Raw genomic sequence first — 15333 nt, forward strand, 5'->3', positions numbered from 1 at the left:
CACATGAGGAATTTATTGTGGCTTACCTTTTCCAAATGTTTATTACTAATTTTATGTAATAAGGAAAATTATGAAAGGCACAGGCAGTATCATGAGTTAGACTAATATTTTAATAGTTTTTTGATGAGTTACTTTGGTATACATATGTTCTCTGTGTTATGAGACAAACTGATGTTATAAGCTCAGCAAAACAGAACATACTTAAGTAAATAATCGTTTTTAAAAAATACTTAGAACTTATTGTATCTCTTTCATGTGGTTTATTTTAAGAAACACTCAACACAAATTAATCTTCAATATCTTCACATTTCTTTCATAGGACTCAACCACATGAGAAATTTTCATAAATTTTATCTTACTGGTAAAAACACAACTTCCTTATATTTACAGACAATTTCATTTAGTTGGAATTGGTTCTTAAACCTCCCACGCTGTGTTTAAACCCAGTAACTAGCACAGGCTTCATTTAAAACTGTAACTGTCTAGCCTCTACTTTCTTGTTGCTGGAATGAAAGGCACGCACCAGCACACCTGGTGTACAGGTTTCCATCTTACAGAAACCTGCATACAAGGACCAAAATTGTACTTCTGCAGCTCTCATAATCCAGTATCTCTCCACTTTCTTCTTTATCTTTACCTCAAGATAAAAGTTGAGGTCAGACATTCCCACAATTTACACTGGTAGAAATATTATTCAGAGTTTCTTTTCATTGTGAGTTCTTTCATGTCTAAGAAGGTATGTGGAACAGGTAAATGCTTTTCCACACTGCTTACATATATAGGGTTTTTCTCCAGTGTGATTTTTTTCATGTATTTGAAGGGATTTGGAAAAAGTGAACGTTTCCCCACATTGAGCACACATGTATGGTTTCTCTCCAGTGTGAGTTCGTTCATGACTATAACAATCATCACGTTGGATGAAGGCTTTCCCACACTGCTTACATACATAAGGTTTTTCTCCAGTATGAATTCGTTCATGTCTTCTCAAAGAAGTTCCCTGACTGAAAGACTTCCCACACTGCTTACATACATAGGGTTTTTCTCCACTGTGAGATCTTTCATGTATGTGAAGGGATCTAGGGAAACTGAATACTTTCCCACACTGCACACACATATATGGTTTCTCTCCAGTGTGGATTCTTTCATGCTTGTGACATCCAGTAGCATAAGCAAAGGCTTTTCCACAGTGCTTACATACATAGGGTTTTTCTCCACTGTGAGATCTTTCATGTATGTGAAGGTATGCAGAACATTTAAATGCTTTCCCACATTGCTTACAAACACAGGGTTTCTCTCCAGTGTGAATTCTTTCATGATAATAACAAGCACTGGAGTAGGTAAAAGCTTTTCCACAATGTCTACATACAAAAGGTCTCTCTCCAGTATGAATTCTTTCGTGGATGAGAAGTTGGCAGGAACGAAGAAATGCTTTCCCACACTGTTTACAAACATAGGGTTTCACTCCGGTGTGAGTTCTTTCATGATTGCAACAGGTTCTGCGATCAATGAATGCCTTTCCACAATGTGTACACACATAAGGCTTCTCACCAGTGTGGATCCTTTCATGTTTGTGAAGCTGTGAGGGACGACTAAATGCTTTTCCACACTGCTTACATGTGTGACGTTTCTCTTGAATGTGACTTTTTTCATGCCAGAGAAGGCTACAGGAATCACTCCATGCTTTCCCACACTGTTTACAAACATAAGATTTCTCGTCAGTGTAAGTTCCCTCATAATCATGATCGGAAGTAAAACTCCCACAGGCTTCGTTAGAGTGTTTGTTTTCATAGGGTATCTGTCTCAGAGGAGGGCTTTTATGTATCTGAAGCAACTCAGAATAACTGAAATCCTTCCAACATCTCTTATATTTTAAAGTCTTCTCCATATGCTCCTGATACTGGTATGGTTTCTCTCCAGTTTTGCCTTTGAAGTGTGTGTCTGAGGGGAAATGAGCAATGATGTCTCTTTCATACTCAGTTATTGCAGGAGGCATTTTTTCATTCACAATATGCTCTGGACTCTGTTGGTGGGTTTCTCTATTTTGATTACCACGATCATATTTACAGAGTCTCTCAACCATCAGAGTTCTGCAAAAAATGAAAAGAGTAACAGTAAGTACACTAAGAGGTAGTGGCAAGAGAAAAGCCTGTTTGAGGCCCAACTGTACCACTTAAAAAGAGCCTTTCCCAAGGAAAGAAATAAGAGTATTGACTTAGCTGGGCCGTGGTGGTGCACACCTTTAATCCCAGCACTCGGGAGGCAGAGGCAGGTGGATCTTTGTGAGTTTGAGGCCAGGCGCAAAGCTACACAGAGAAACCCTGTCTCAAAAAACCAAAAAAAAAAAAAAAAAAAAAAAAAAGTATTGACTATTGACTTAATTTCCCTAAGAATGTATGAACTTTGGGAGGTCAGATGGCTCAGTAGATAAAGGCATCTGCTGGCAAGTATGAAGCTGAGTTTGATCCCTGAGATCCGCACAGAGGGAGAGAACCCATTGCTGAGGGTTATCCTCTGACCTCCACAACCGCGCCACTGTGTGCACGCATGCACCAATGAACACAGACACAAATAAACACATGCTTAAAAAAGAGAGTCAGGAAAGGCAACAAAGCTACACAGAGAAACCCTGTCTTGAAAAACAACGACCAGAGAAGTCCAGGCTAGGCTGGAGAACACTGTCGGTGGCATGGAGCGGTGCAGACTGATCGCATGCCTTTAATCCCAGCACTCAGGGAAGAAGCCATGGCCGTGGGACACGACCAGACCAGACCCAAGCATTCTGCCCAAGGCTGACCACGGGCCCAATTGCCAATCATGCAAAACCCAACAACTTGGAGGTGTTGGTGAGATTGCCCTACTGATCAACCTATTCACCTGAAATCCATTCGGGAGAGGTTTCAGAAGCCTGCTGTCTGAGGAAACAGATCAGCTGAGGAGTTGGTATGCGAGCAAAATGCGACCCTAGAACACGAGAGAAGGAGCTGTCCAGCCACCGAACCAGATCACCAGAATCATAAGCGCACCCTGCACCAATTGTCCCTGAGACAGAATCCACTAACACTGATTGGACTAAGCTGCTCCCAGAGAAACACAGCCTAACAGCACTGATACGACCAAGAACTCCCAGTGGACCAAGACTATCAATTGGAACAAGACAAGCACCCTCAGACACAGACACCCCCTGCACCGAGTGGAGGAAGAGATGAGTAGACGCCAGTGCAAAAATTCAGGCAACAATATAAAGACCTAAATGACACCATCAGAACCTAGTGATTCTACACCTGCAAGGCCGGAACATACAAACGCAGAAGAAGCAAATAAATCATAAAAATGACTTTAAGAAAATGATAGAGGCCCTTAAAGGGAAAATGAACAACTCCTTTAAAGAAGACATGAAAAATTCCCTTTAAAAAAATGGAAGAAAAAACAAACAAAAAATTGGAAGAAATCAAAGAAAGCCAAGAAAAAGCAATTAAACAGATGAAGGAAACAGTTCAAGATTTGAAAACTGAAATCTAGACAATAAAGAAGACACAAGCTGAGGGAATGCTGGAATAGAAAATCTGACTAAAGGAACAGGAACTACAGATGCAAGCATAACCAACAGAATGCAGAGATGAAACAGAGAATCTCTGACGTAAAGACACAAGAGAGAAAATAGATTCATCAGTCAAAGAAAACACTAAAGCCAAAAAAGTAGTAACACAAAACGTCCAGGAAATTTGAGACATCATGAAAAGACCAAACCTAAGAATAATAGGGATAGAAGAAGGAGAAGAATACCAACTCAAAGGCACAGAAAATGTATTCAACAAGATCATAGAAGAAAACTTTCCCAAACTAAAGAAGGAAATGCCTATGAAGATACAAGAAGCTCACAGAACACCAAATAGGCTGGATCCCCCCCCAAAAAAGTCCCCTCCCCACATAATAATCAAAACACCAAACATACAGAACAAAGAAAAAAGGCCAAGTAACATATAAAGGCAGACCCATCAGAATAACACCAGACTTCTCAATAGAGACTATGAAAGCTAGAAGGTCCTAGATAAACATTATGCAGACACTAAGAGACCACAGATGCCAACCCAGACTGTTATACCCAGCAAAACTCTCAATCACCATAGACGGAGTGCACAAGCAGGCAGATCTCTGTGAGTTCGAGGCCAGCCTGGTCTGCAGAGCGAGATCCAGGAAAGGCGCAAAGCTACACAGAGAAACCCTGTCTCGAAAAAAAAAACAAAAAACAACAACAAAAAAAAGCTAAACATTTAACTAGAGGTCCTGAGGATGGCATACGATCAAATAAGATTCTATAGTACTTTCAGGTGTTTCACAAACATTAATCGTATATGGCACTAAGCCAAGATAGCAGCTGAACATTCATAATACAAAATGGCTTTCATTATGGCATTTGAAATAAATGAATAATTGTTCACATGATTTACTAAAGATGAGTCTCAATCTAAACCCCAAATTCACTTTACTTCATACATTCCTTATATTCAAACCTTGATTAATATTCTGAAATTTTGTGCATAAAGGAAAGTTGTATAATGAATCACTGAAAATGTCATATAACTTCACGGATCTTTCAATATTCTAGGTGTTCAAGCTCACTGTATTACAGAAGTTCTCAGATTTCCTATCACCACTAGATACTTGATGTGTATCTTTTTGTGACAGTAATTTACCTCAGGTTTCCCTTAGGCTTCTGGTACTCTTCAATATCTTCTTCTTCTGTTTTCCCTAAAGTAAACCCAAAGAAATTATTCAGATTTATTCAAAATAACATTTTTTGTTATAATATGACCAAGCATGTGGCATTGGACAACATCGTTCTTTCACTTTTTAAAAAAAATTCACAGATGAACAGGAAACAGCTGTTATGATTAAAGTAAGGAATTTGAGTAGTTCTGTTTTTACCTATGGAAATCAGGTTCATAAAGGTCTCCTTCATCACATCTCTGTAGAGCTTCTTTTGACTGGAATCCAACATAGTCCACTCTCCTAGGGTGAAGTTCACAGCCACATCCTCAAAGGTCACTGGCTCCTAATATAATCCACATACATTTACAGGAAGAATAGTAGAAAAACACAGGGGATACATAGTCACATGATTAGTTTACTTCATGCTTTATTCTTCAATAGTCACCATACATCTGGCTGCCCCCTTTAACTCTCACCTTCTCACTTTTACTTTTCCCATTCTACTTTCAAGGTTTTTTTCTACTTTCAGGTGTTTTCTACATGCAATGTACAATATACAGTACTTATCCTTCCTCACTCTGGCTTAGTTACAATGATGGTGCTGGACTTTAAAACATTTTACTGAAAATGACATGATCTATTTCTTTTAAGATGTATTTATGTGTGTGTTTATGGGTTAGTACACTGTGTGTGTATGTGTGTGTGTTTGCAGAGGCCAGAAGATGGCATTAAGACACCTCCCCACCTGAAGCTAGAACTAATGAGCTACAGGGTACATATGCTGGGAACCAAACTTGGGTCCTCTAGAATAGTAAGTTCTTTTAACCATTGGGCCATCTCCCCAACCCCTGGTACCTTTCTTCTTTATAGCCATACAATTGACCATAGTGTTTATATGTATGTAGGTGAACACACAGACATAAATATAGATCACACATTTACATACATAATTTAATAAACATATAGATCATTAGTTCATTCACTGATATACAGCTAGGTTGATTGTATGATATGACTATTCTAGAAGTAGCAGGGAAGCAGTGTGACAGATGAGAGTCAAAAATCAAGACATGGAAAAATCAACCTGAAACAGCTGGACGCTTCCTCAGTACTGAGGGAGAAAAGTCATCAATGATCTTATCAGCTGCAAACCCAGTGACCTATAACACCAACCTTCTAGTCAACACATACCGCAAGTGCAATAGCAGCATGAAGGTTATTGAGGTGTGTTGGCTAGTTTCATATCAACTTGACAAAAGCTAGAGTCATCTGGGAAGAAGGAAATTCAATTGGAAAAACAAAATGCCTCTACCATATTGGCCTGTTGGCAAACCTGTATTGCATTTGCTAGACTGATGATTTGCTGTACGAGGGCCAGCTCATTATGGGTAGTGCCATCCCCAGGCAGGTAGTCCTGAATGGTATAAGAAAGCAGGTTGACCAAGCCAAGGTAAGGAACATTCCTCCATGGCCTCTGCCTCAGTTCCTGCCTCCAGGTTCTTGCCTTGACTTCCCTCAGTGACGAAATGGAAAGGTAATAAAAATATACCATTTCTTCCTCATATTGCTTTTGTTAATGGTGTTTTATCACAGCAATAGATAACCTAACCAAGACACAGGGTAACCCACTGCTTTCTCACTGGATTTGAGGCATTCTCCACAAGAAAGAATACACGCTTGGTACTCTAAACCTGGTCAGATGTCCATTACAGAGAAGTTACAGGCCCTAAGGGGGAACTACTGCTGCTTTTCTAAACCAACACGCTGTCAAAACTGTTCTTTAACTATTTATAAACATATCCACAGACACGCACTGCTCTCAGACTTGGTGAGGAAGTATTTATTTGCAGAAGCTAACAGTTAATGCAGAGACTACTCAACTGGTCAAAGCACTCAGAGGCACTGAGAGTGACTGTGAGTGCTCAGGCCTAAACGGGAAATCAAGGAGAGGTGTGAAACGCTGTCTTTTGAATACAACGTAGCCAGTGTACTTCTGAATTCAGAGACCGTGGTTACCTGCACAAGATGGTGCCCATCAACATTCCATCATGAACAGGGGAGGGGTTCTTGAGGGCCCAGCCCTTTCTGAGGAGATACTGGTTGTCAGTGATCAGTTTTGTTCAGTGCTATACTTGTCCATACTCCAGTAAAAACAAGCCTATAGCTGGCTGTGGTGGCACACGTCTTTAATCCCAAAAATTGGAGGCAAAGGCAAACAGGACTCTCACGTTTCAGGCCAACTATAGCTACATAGTAAGAGCCAGTCTCAAAAAACAAAATAAAATCCACACATGGTAATTCAAACAATGCCAATTAAATTCAGTAGGTTTCAAACAAAGAGGGGGACTCGTTAGGAAGAAAGGCTTCACTTGTCAGAATCTAAGAAGCTTCACTCCATTGGTTATCTGACATTTTGAGACTACAAGGAACTGACTTGTAGATGGAACCTTCCATCTCAACCTTTTTCCTCCTTATAACACCTCCAAGCACCCTGTACCACATGAACACAGTCTCCACTCCTGCACAGAGATAGAGGCCTTTCAATTGTTTTGATTAAAAGAGCAATTCTGGCCAGACAGTGGTGGTGCATGCCTTTAATCCCAGCACTTGTGAGGCAGAGGCAGGTGGATCTCTGTGAGTTCGAGGTCAGCATGGTCTACAGAGCAAGTTCCAGGACAGCCAAGGCTACACAGAAAAACTCTGTCTTGGGGGGGGGGGGGGAGCAATTCTGCTCCAGGAGATGACTTTCTTTCTTTTTTTAAAAGATATATTTATTTATTATGTATAAAGTGTTCTGCCTACAGGCCAGAAGAGGGCACCAGATCTCATTGTAGATAGTTGTGAGCCACCATGTAATTGCTGGGAATTGAACTCAGGACCTCTGGAAGAGCAGCCAATGCTCTTAACCTCTGAGCCATCTCTCCAACCCCCTTTCTTTTATTTTCATGTTGCATCTATCAATCTTAATCTAATACACACGGTGGCTCACAACTGTTGCTAACTCCAGTTCCAGGGGAGTCTATGCCCTCCTCTGGGTCCATGGATACCAGGCATACATGTGGGACACAGACATACATTCAGGCCATACACCCATACACATTTTTCTTTCCTTTTTCGGTTTTTCAAGACAGGGTTTCACTGTGTTGTGTAGATCTTACTCTATAGACCAGGCTTGCCTTGATAGAAAACAGCCTGCCTCTGCCTCCTGAGTGCTGGGATTAAAGGTGTATACCAGCCCTCATTCTCCTTACCTTACTCCCTATGCCCCCTACCCCCCAGGCAACATAGATTTTTTTTTTAAGAGGGTAGAGGGAGAGGTATGGGAGAAATGACTCAGTAGTTAAGAGCACTTGCTGCTCTTCCAGAGGACCTGGGTTCCATTCCCAGCATCTACATGGTGGTTAACAACACCCCCATTAACTGCAATTCCAGGGTATCTGAACCCTACTCCGACCTCTGTGGGTGCCAGGCAAGCATGTAGAGCACATACATATATACAGACAAAATATTCATGCACATAAAATAAATCTTTTTAAAAAATTTTAATGAAAAAAAAATGTAGATCCAACTGTCTAATGTCTCTAAGAAACATACATAATTCATTGATAAAGACACCCAATGTCAAGGAGTAAAAAGATGGAAGTCAATCTATCCAGTGAATGGAAATGTAAATCAAGATGACATACTTTGTTCTCTGATTAAGTAGACATCAAAACAAAATCAGAAGATATAAAAAGTTCACTATACTTTAGTCAAGAATATATTAAAACATAAAAATGTAAACATACATATACCAATTACTGAAGCTCCCAATTTCAAAAACAAATACTAATGGATGTAGGTCAGCTATGTCTTCGTTTAGTAATAGTAAAATTCAGTAGCCCACTCTCATCCTTAGACCATTCAAACTAAAAATTTACAAATATGCATAGCAGTAAAACTATACTGATATAGATATGATAGGGTGAAAGGGTAGATTAATGAACCTACTTTTAAAGAGCAACAACTTGTTTAAAATGTTTTACATTGGTATAGATTTTAGTTTATTGATACAAATTTAAAGTTAATTTTGTTATACTGTATATATATTTCTACTCTTGTTTGAGGTACTATGTTTATGTAACTCATTTAGATTGTAATGGATAATTAAAAAGTACAGATTAACAATTAGTCTTCTATGATAGTCAAACTTATAGCCATGTTAGTTAAGTTTTCTAAGTATACATAGATATAATTCAATTAGATAGGTAATCTTCAAATACTTCAAAGACCTACAGAATATGACATTTAAAATGTTTTAAAAATTTAGACTTTCTGGACAATGAGACATGTCTGCTCCTGACAATACCGATTTACTTCAGAGAGGAGGATGGACATCAAAGACACTCTATATGGAGTTTATCTTCACCTTGACAAAAATAGCCATTTGGGCAAGAAACTGTTCTTGCCTGGACTGCTTAAAAAAAAAAATGTATCGACTGGACATACAGGACCCATAGAAAGGTGACCACTGAACTTTGCTTGGCGAAATGGTCCTTCAGGTTCCTGCTTTGCAGAGGAAACTGTCAGACATTCTACAGGATACAGAGAGAAGTGACTGAGAGACTCCAGGCCTGTGGGCTAAAGGCAGATGCCCCAACTTTACAAAAAAAAATTAGGTGATTGTCCAGGCTGCCAGCTGTCTCTGTCTACCCTACAAGACTCCCAAAAGTTGCTTACATCCTTCTCCCATTTCTCAGGTAATATTATATTCTTCTGAGGTCTTTGATGTAGTTAAAGACTAGAGATAGTTATAATTTTCCTTAGTTATGATAAAAGACAAGTTAGATATAAAAACTTAGACTCACCAATATAAGATAGATATCTTCTTTAATATTGTAACTGTAATTCTTGCTTGATAATTGTTTTGTTATCTATAATTTTACTATGTTAAGTTTAAAACCTTCCTTTTTTTAAAAAAATAATTGATTGATAAATAAAACACTGATTGGCCAGTAGTGTTTATACTTTATACAAAAAGTATAAAGACAAACAAACAAACAAAAATTCTAAAAACAGAAAGGCTGAGTCAAGAGATGCTGCCAGCCGCCGCCATGAGTACCAACATGTAAGATACTGGTAAGCCACAAGCCATGTGACAAGGTATAGATTTATAAAAATGGGTTAATTTAAGATATAAAAACTAGATAGCTAAAAGCCTGAGCCATTAGGCCAAACAGTTTAAATAATATAAGAGTCTATGTGTTTATTTTATAAGTGGACTACGGGACTGCCGGGACTTAGCGGGAGCTGGAGAAAACTCCAGCTACACTATACCACATATTAAATGGATGTAACTGATATAAAAACATCTCATCTGGGCTGGAGAGATGGCTCAGAGGTTAAGAGCACTGGCTGCTCTCCCAGAGGTTCTAAGTTCAATTCCCAGCACCCACATGATTGCTCACAACCATCTATAGTGAGATCTGGCGCCCTCTTCTGGCTTGCAGGCAGAACACTGTATACATAGTAAAAATAAATCTTTAAAAAAAATTCTCATCTAAGAGATACAGATTGTATTCTTTTCAGCAGCCCATGGAACCTACTCTAAAGTAGACCATATTCAAGGATACAAAAAACCTGAAATAATGTATTATATCTTATCAAATAAATAAAACTAAAAATTAATATCATTGTAAATCATTAAGTAGAAAAATCATTAAGTAGAAAATGAACAATACACTCTTGAGTATCCAGTAAGTCACTAAGAAAATCAGAATATCAGAATTAGAATAAAATGAATATAAAAAAGCAAAACTTGCCATGAACTTTGGGATATACCCAATGCAATATAAAAGGGAAGGTTACAGTTATGAGTGCTTATATTAAAAAAAAAAATAGCTGGGCAGTGGTGATGCATGCCTTTAATTCTAGCACTTGGGAGGCAGAGGCAGGCAGATCTCTGTGAGTTCAAGGACAGCCTGATCTACAGAGCAAGTTCTAGGACAGTCAGGGCTACACAGAGAAACCCTGTCTCGAAAGAGAGAGAGAGGGAGAGAGAGAGACAGAGAGACAGAGAGAGAGAGACAGAGAGAGAGAGAGAGAGAGAGATTTTAAATAGTCTAATAATGCAAACACATAGCCTTAGAAAAAAGAGAATAAGCCAAATCCAAAGGTACACAATAGAAATAGTAAAGATCAGGTGAGAAAGCATGATATGGACACCAAAAGAATATAACAAATCAAACAACTGGTGCAGAAAAAAGATTTGCAAGCACCTAGCAAAATCAACAAAAAGAGAGGAAGAGAACAAATCAATAAAAAGAGATGAAATAGGGGAGCTTATAAAAATTCCAGGAAAATGCAGAGGAACATCAGATAATACTCTGAAAACTATATTTAAAAACCTGGAAAATACAGAAGAAATGAACAATTTCTTAGCCACAGATGACATACTAAATAGAATCAAGAAAATAACAATCTAAACACACCCACAAGCAACAATACTGGACAGTTATAACAGTATGTCTGAGACAAAGAAAAGTCCAGTAACGTACAGAGTTGCTGCCAACTTCTACAAAAGCTTTAAAGAAGACCCAATACCAATGCTCTTCAAACTGTTGCATAAAATAGAAAGGAACCAAACTCATTCCACAAAGCCAGCATTACTTTGGCTCCCACTATCTAACTAAGAGTAGCAACCATGACAGCCTGAATACTGCTATCCTGTCTTCAAATTTCTTCTACCACACAAACTGGTTAATACTTTTAAATTCAGCCCCCACTCAATTTATCAGAACACAGGAACATGGCTACATTTTTTTTAACCACAGCCACATGAATGACCTCTGGCCCACTTTCTAATAGAGTCCTTGTTCCTTCTGAGCTGGGTCTCTTAATGTGCTCATTTTTCTTTGCACTCTAGCATTCTAAACTCCCACCAGATGGCCCATTAAACTCTTCTTGAAGCATTTTAGGGCTCCTCTGGCTAGCAGCAAATTCCTCAACATTTTTTGTGCAGCTATTTCCTATTTTTAAAAGTCCCTCCTGCAGAGAAAAAGGAAGCTTATGAGTTTCAAGAAGCTCCTAAAACTTACAAGACCCATACATAATACTCCTCCCCAAGGTCACCCCATAAGCAGAACCAATTACTGGGGAGCTGAGACACTCAACAAGTAAATCTCTGAATGTTCTTCAGGAAGTTTCAGGAATACAGCTTTCATGAGGCTAGGGTGGGCCTCTTGGTGTTTCTGCTGCTGTTGAGTTACCCATGCTCTTGTTGGTAAGTCCTTACCCATACAAGTATCCCTTGTAAACTAACTAGTTCACTAAGTTATTCCACTTGGAATCATTTCTTTGGCCAGTACTCCATCTGCAGAAACTAGGCATTTGTTTACACAGTGTTGGCGGAGGAGGGGGGGGGGGAGGAGGGAGGGAACAACCAACAAAACATTCTTCCCATAAACCAGCTCCAAAGCCTAAGAACTACATGGCCAAGTTTACTGTGGCATCTGAACACTTTCTAGTACCAGTCTTGTTATTTTTCTCATCACTATGACAAAATAGCTGGCGAAAGCATCTTAAAGAAGGTGCTGACAAGATGGCTCAGTGGGTAAAGACATTCTATAACAAGGCCAATAACCTGAATATGATCCCCGAGTCCCATGTGGTAGAGGCACAGAACTGACGCCTGCAAGTTGTTTGATCGTCACAAGGGCACTATGGCACACAGTAAATAATTTTTTTTTTTAATTTTTTAAAAGAAAGGTTTCTTTTGGCTTGCAGTTAAAGAAGAGATATGGGTTTCATCGAGGGAAAAGCACGATAGCAGCAGCATGTGATGGGCCTCATTACATCTACAGTCAGGAAGCAGAGAGGGGTCAGGAACCCAGGCCATGCTATAAAATGTCAAGGCCTGGCCATTTGACCCTAGTCTTCCCTCTCCACTCTGCTTCCTAAAGGATCCAGAGCCTATAAACAGCACCACCTCCTGAAAACTGAGTGACCAAACACATGAAGCCATGGGGGAACATTATACCATTCAAACTAACATGTCAAGTCAAGCAGAGGGGGCAGTTAATGACAGTCTGTGAGTGGCTTGGCCTTTAGTAATCCTGTGATTACTCACACACCTGCCTCTGTCTGCGCATATTTTAGGATTTCCCTGTCAGAATCTAAGAAAAAGGCCAACTTTTAAAACCGTACTGCAAGGCTGCAGATATGGCTCAGTTGGTAGAGTGCTTGCCTAGTGTGTACAAAGCCCTGGGTTCCAGGTGCTGCCTAACACCTGGCTTGTTGATAGACTCCCAGCACTTGGGAGGCGAAGGCAGGAAGATCAGAAGTTCTAGGATAGTGTAGGATACATCAGAACTTAACTGGAAAAACAAAAATACTCTAAACACTAAAATCAACTTTCAAAATAGTTTCTGTAGCAAATAGAAAATAAGCATGTCTTTCTTTCTGACTGGCCAACCCAGATTTTCCTCAATGGTCAGAAATCACACTGCCCAGGGTTGGAGAGATCGCTTAGCAGTTATGAGTACATATTGTCCTTCCAGGGGGCCCAAGTTCAGTTCCCAGCATCCACAAGAGCTACTGGCAACTGCCTGTAACTCCAGTTCCAGGAGATCCATACTCTCTTCTGGCCTCAGCAAGTCCCCCACACAGGCAGCAAACATTTATACAGCATACACTCACACAGACATACATATTTATACGCATACATTTTAAAAATTTTTATTTAAATTAATTTAAAAAATAACAGCAAAAAAATTACACTGTCTACAAAGACTAACTACCTTAACACAATAGGAAGGAACTGATGATACTAATATTTTCCCCGAGGACTATAATCTTGGTGGAGTTTTGTTTGGTTTTTGTTTGTTTAGATTATAGCCCTGGCTAGCCATGAACACTGAGATAGGCCTGTCTTCACTTCCACTGGGATTAAAGAAATACCTCCCACTCACACTACATTTGGAGAAACAGCCTAGAGCTAGCTAAACAACAGAAATAAAATTATACACAGTAGGGGGAGAATCGCCTATAAACCCAGCACTGTGGAGGATCTTAGTTCCAGGCTTGCTCGGTTTACAAAGCTAGTTCCAGACCAGCCAGAAATTCTGCAGAAAAAAAGAAAAAAAGAATTACATAATCCCTCCCCTCCCTGGGCTTCTTTCAGCGCTACCAAGGTTGGCAAGGCTTTCCAAAACCTCACATTCTGCCTCAGAAATGATCAGCTTAACTGATCAGTACAAAAAAATTAGATTTTGAAAGTAAATTTAAATTTCTCTCCTTCCTCCAAGTTAGGGAATTTTGCCTGCACAGAGCCAATCACAGCTACACAAATCCAGCTGCATTTGCATAAGACAAACCCAGGACGAGGTACTTAAAAAGAAGAAGTTTAAGGAAAAAACAACTCTCCGGGGTGACCATAGTGTACAACTAAAGCAAGGAACAAGGAAATGAAAAAGTGCAAAACAGCGCACACCACCCACAGCAGTGTCTGTGCCTTCACCGCAGCGTCACCAACTCGCCAGAGCTGCGAAGTCTGCAGAGGCGCGGGTTCGCGGCGCAGACTCATCACGGGAGGACTAGGGGCTGGGAACGAAGCCGCTTCACAGGAAAGGGACAGGACTGAACTGGGCGCCAGACTCCCGACTGCCGGCTGCCTGCTTTGCACACAATTCAAGTGCACTTGCGGATGAGGGCGCCAGTGCCAGCCAGACTCCACCTCAGACTCCGCTGCACTGCGCCAGGGGAACGTCGGGGAGCCGGCGCCACATTGCAGCAAAGCCGCAGCAGTGTCACAAACCCGCCACCCACCACTCCAGGAGCCCGGGGCACACGCACCATTTCCTGCTTCTGATGCATCCAGGGGTCCCCCATAGGGAGCCGGCAGTCAGGAAGCCCCGGTACAACTCTCCTCCCTTCAGCTACCCGGAACTCAAATATGGCGGCAAGGGCGCCACCTTCCACTATCGGTGCTCCTCATTGGATAGCTCAGGGGAGTAACAGTGGCCCTGATTGGTGAATAATACCAAACCCAACTCCTTATAACTGAGTTAACAAGTCCAGCAGCATTTACCCTCCAAATGGATCTGTAAATACAGATTGCAACAAACAGTCCCGTCTTGGCTTAGTCTTTTTCTCTGGAATAATCCTCGTTCATACTGGAGGGTTTATCACATTTAACAATACATCCAAGGCCGGCCATGGTAATGCACGCTTTTAGTGCCAGCATTTGATAAGCGGAGGAATTCTGAGAATTCCACGCTAGCTTTGTCTACATAGTGAGTTCCAAGCCAGCCAGAGCTATGCAGTGAGACTATTCCCCCTCCCTACACGTACGTCCAGGGCTTCTGAAAGATTTGTTAATTTTTTTTTTTTTAACTTATGTTTCTGAATGGATGGATCTGTATGCGTGCGTGAGTGTTCATGGAGGCCAGAAGAGGGCGTCAGATGTCCTCTCGCTTTTCCTTTCAGACAGAGTTTTTTCACTCATCAGTTTACCGCCGGCTCCTGTTTCCTTAGCTAAGTTGGAAGCCAGCTAGCCACAGTGATCCTCTTGTCTGAGGCGCCCTCAAAGACAGGGTTTCAGGTGTGTACAGGGGACCTCTAACTTGGGTGCTGGGATCCAAATTC

At 40.5% G+C, this 15333-nt stretch overlaps 1 protein-coding gene across 1 annotated transcript; it reads right to left on the reverse strand.

Moving 5' to 3' along the window:
- Positions 1–89: 89 nt before the first annotated feature.
- Positions 90–14647, reverse strand: LOC128115704 (zinc finger protein OZF-like). Its single transcript, XM_052746686.1, has 4 exons — positions 14542–14647; positions 4927–5053; positions 4695–4749; positions 90–2087 (listed from the first exon to the last, which is right to left on the reverse strand). Exons 1-4 carry the CDS (start codon positions 14575–14577, stop codon positions 695–697), a joined length of 1611 nt encoding a protein of 536 aa, XP_052602646.1. The 5' UTR covers positions 14578–14647; the 3' UTR covers positions 90–694.
- Between the last annotated feature and the right edge of the window lie 686 nt (positions 14648–15333).

This window comes from Peromyscus californicus, unplaced genomic scaffold, assembly GCF_007827085.1.
Source record: "Peromyscus californicus insignis strain IS unplaced genomic scaffold, ASM782708v3 Scaffold_1__1_contigs__length_55948999, whole genome shotgun sequence".
Lineage (NCBI taxonomy): Eukaryota > Metazoa > Chordata > Mammalia > Rodentia > Cricetidae > Peromyscus > Peromyscus californicus.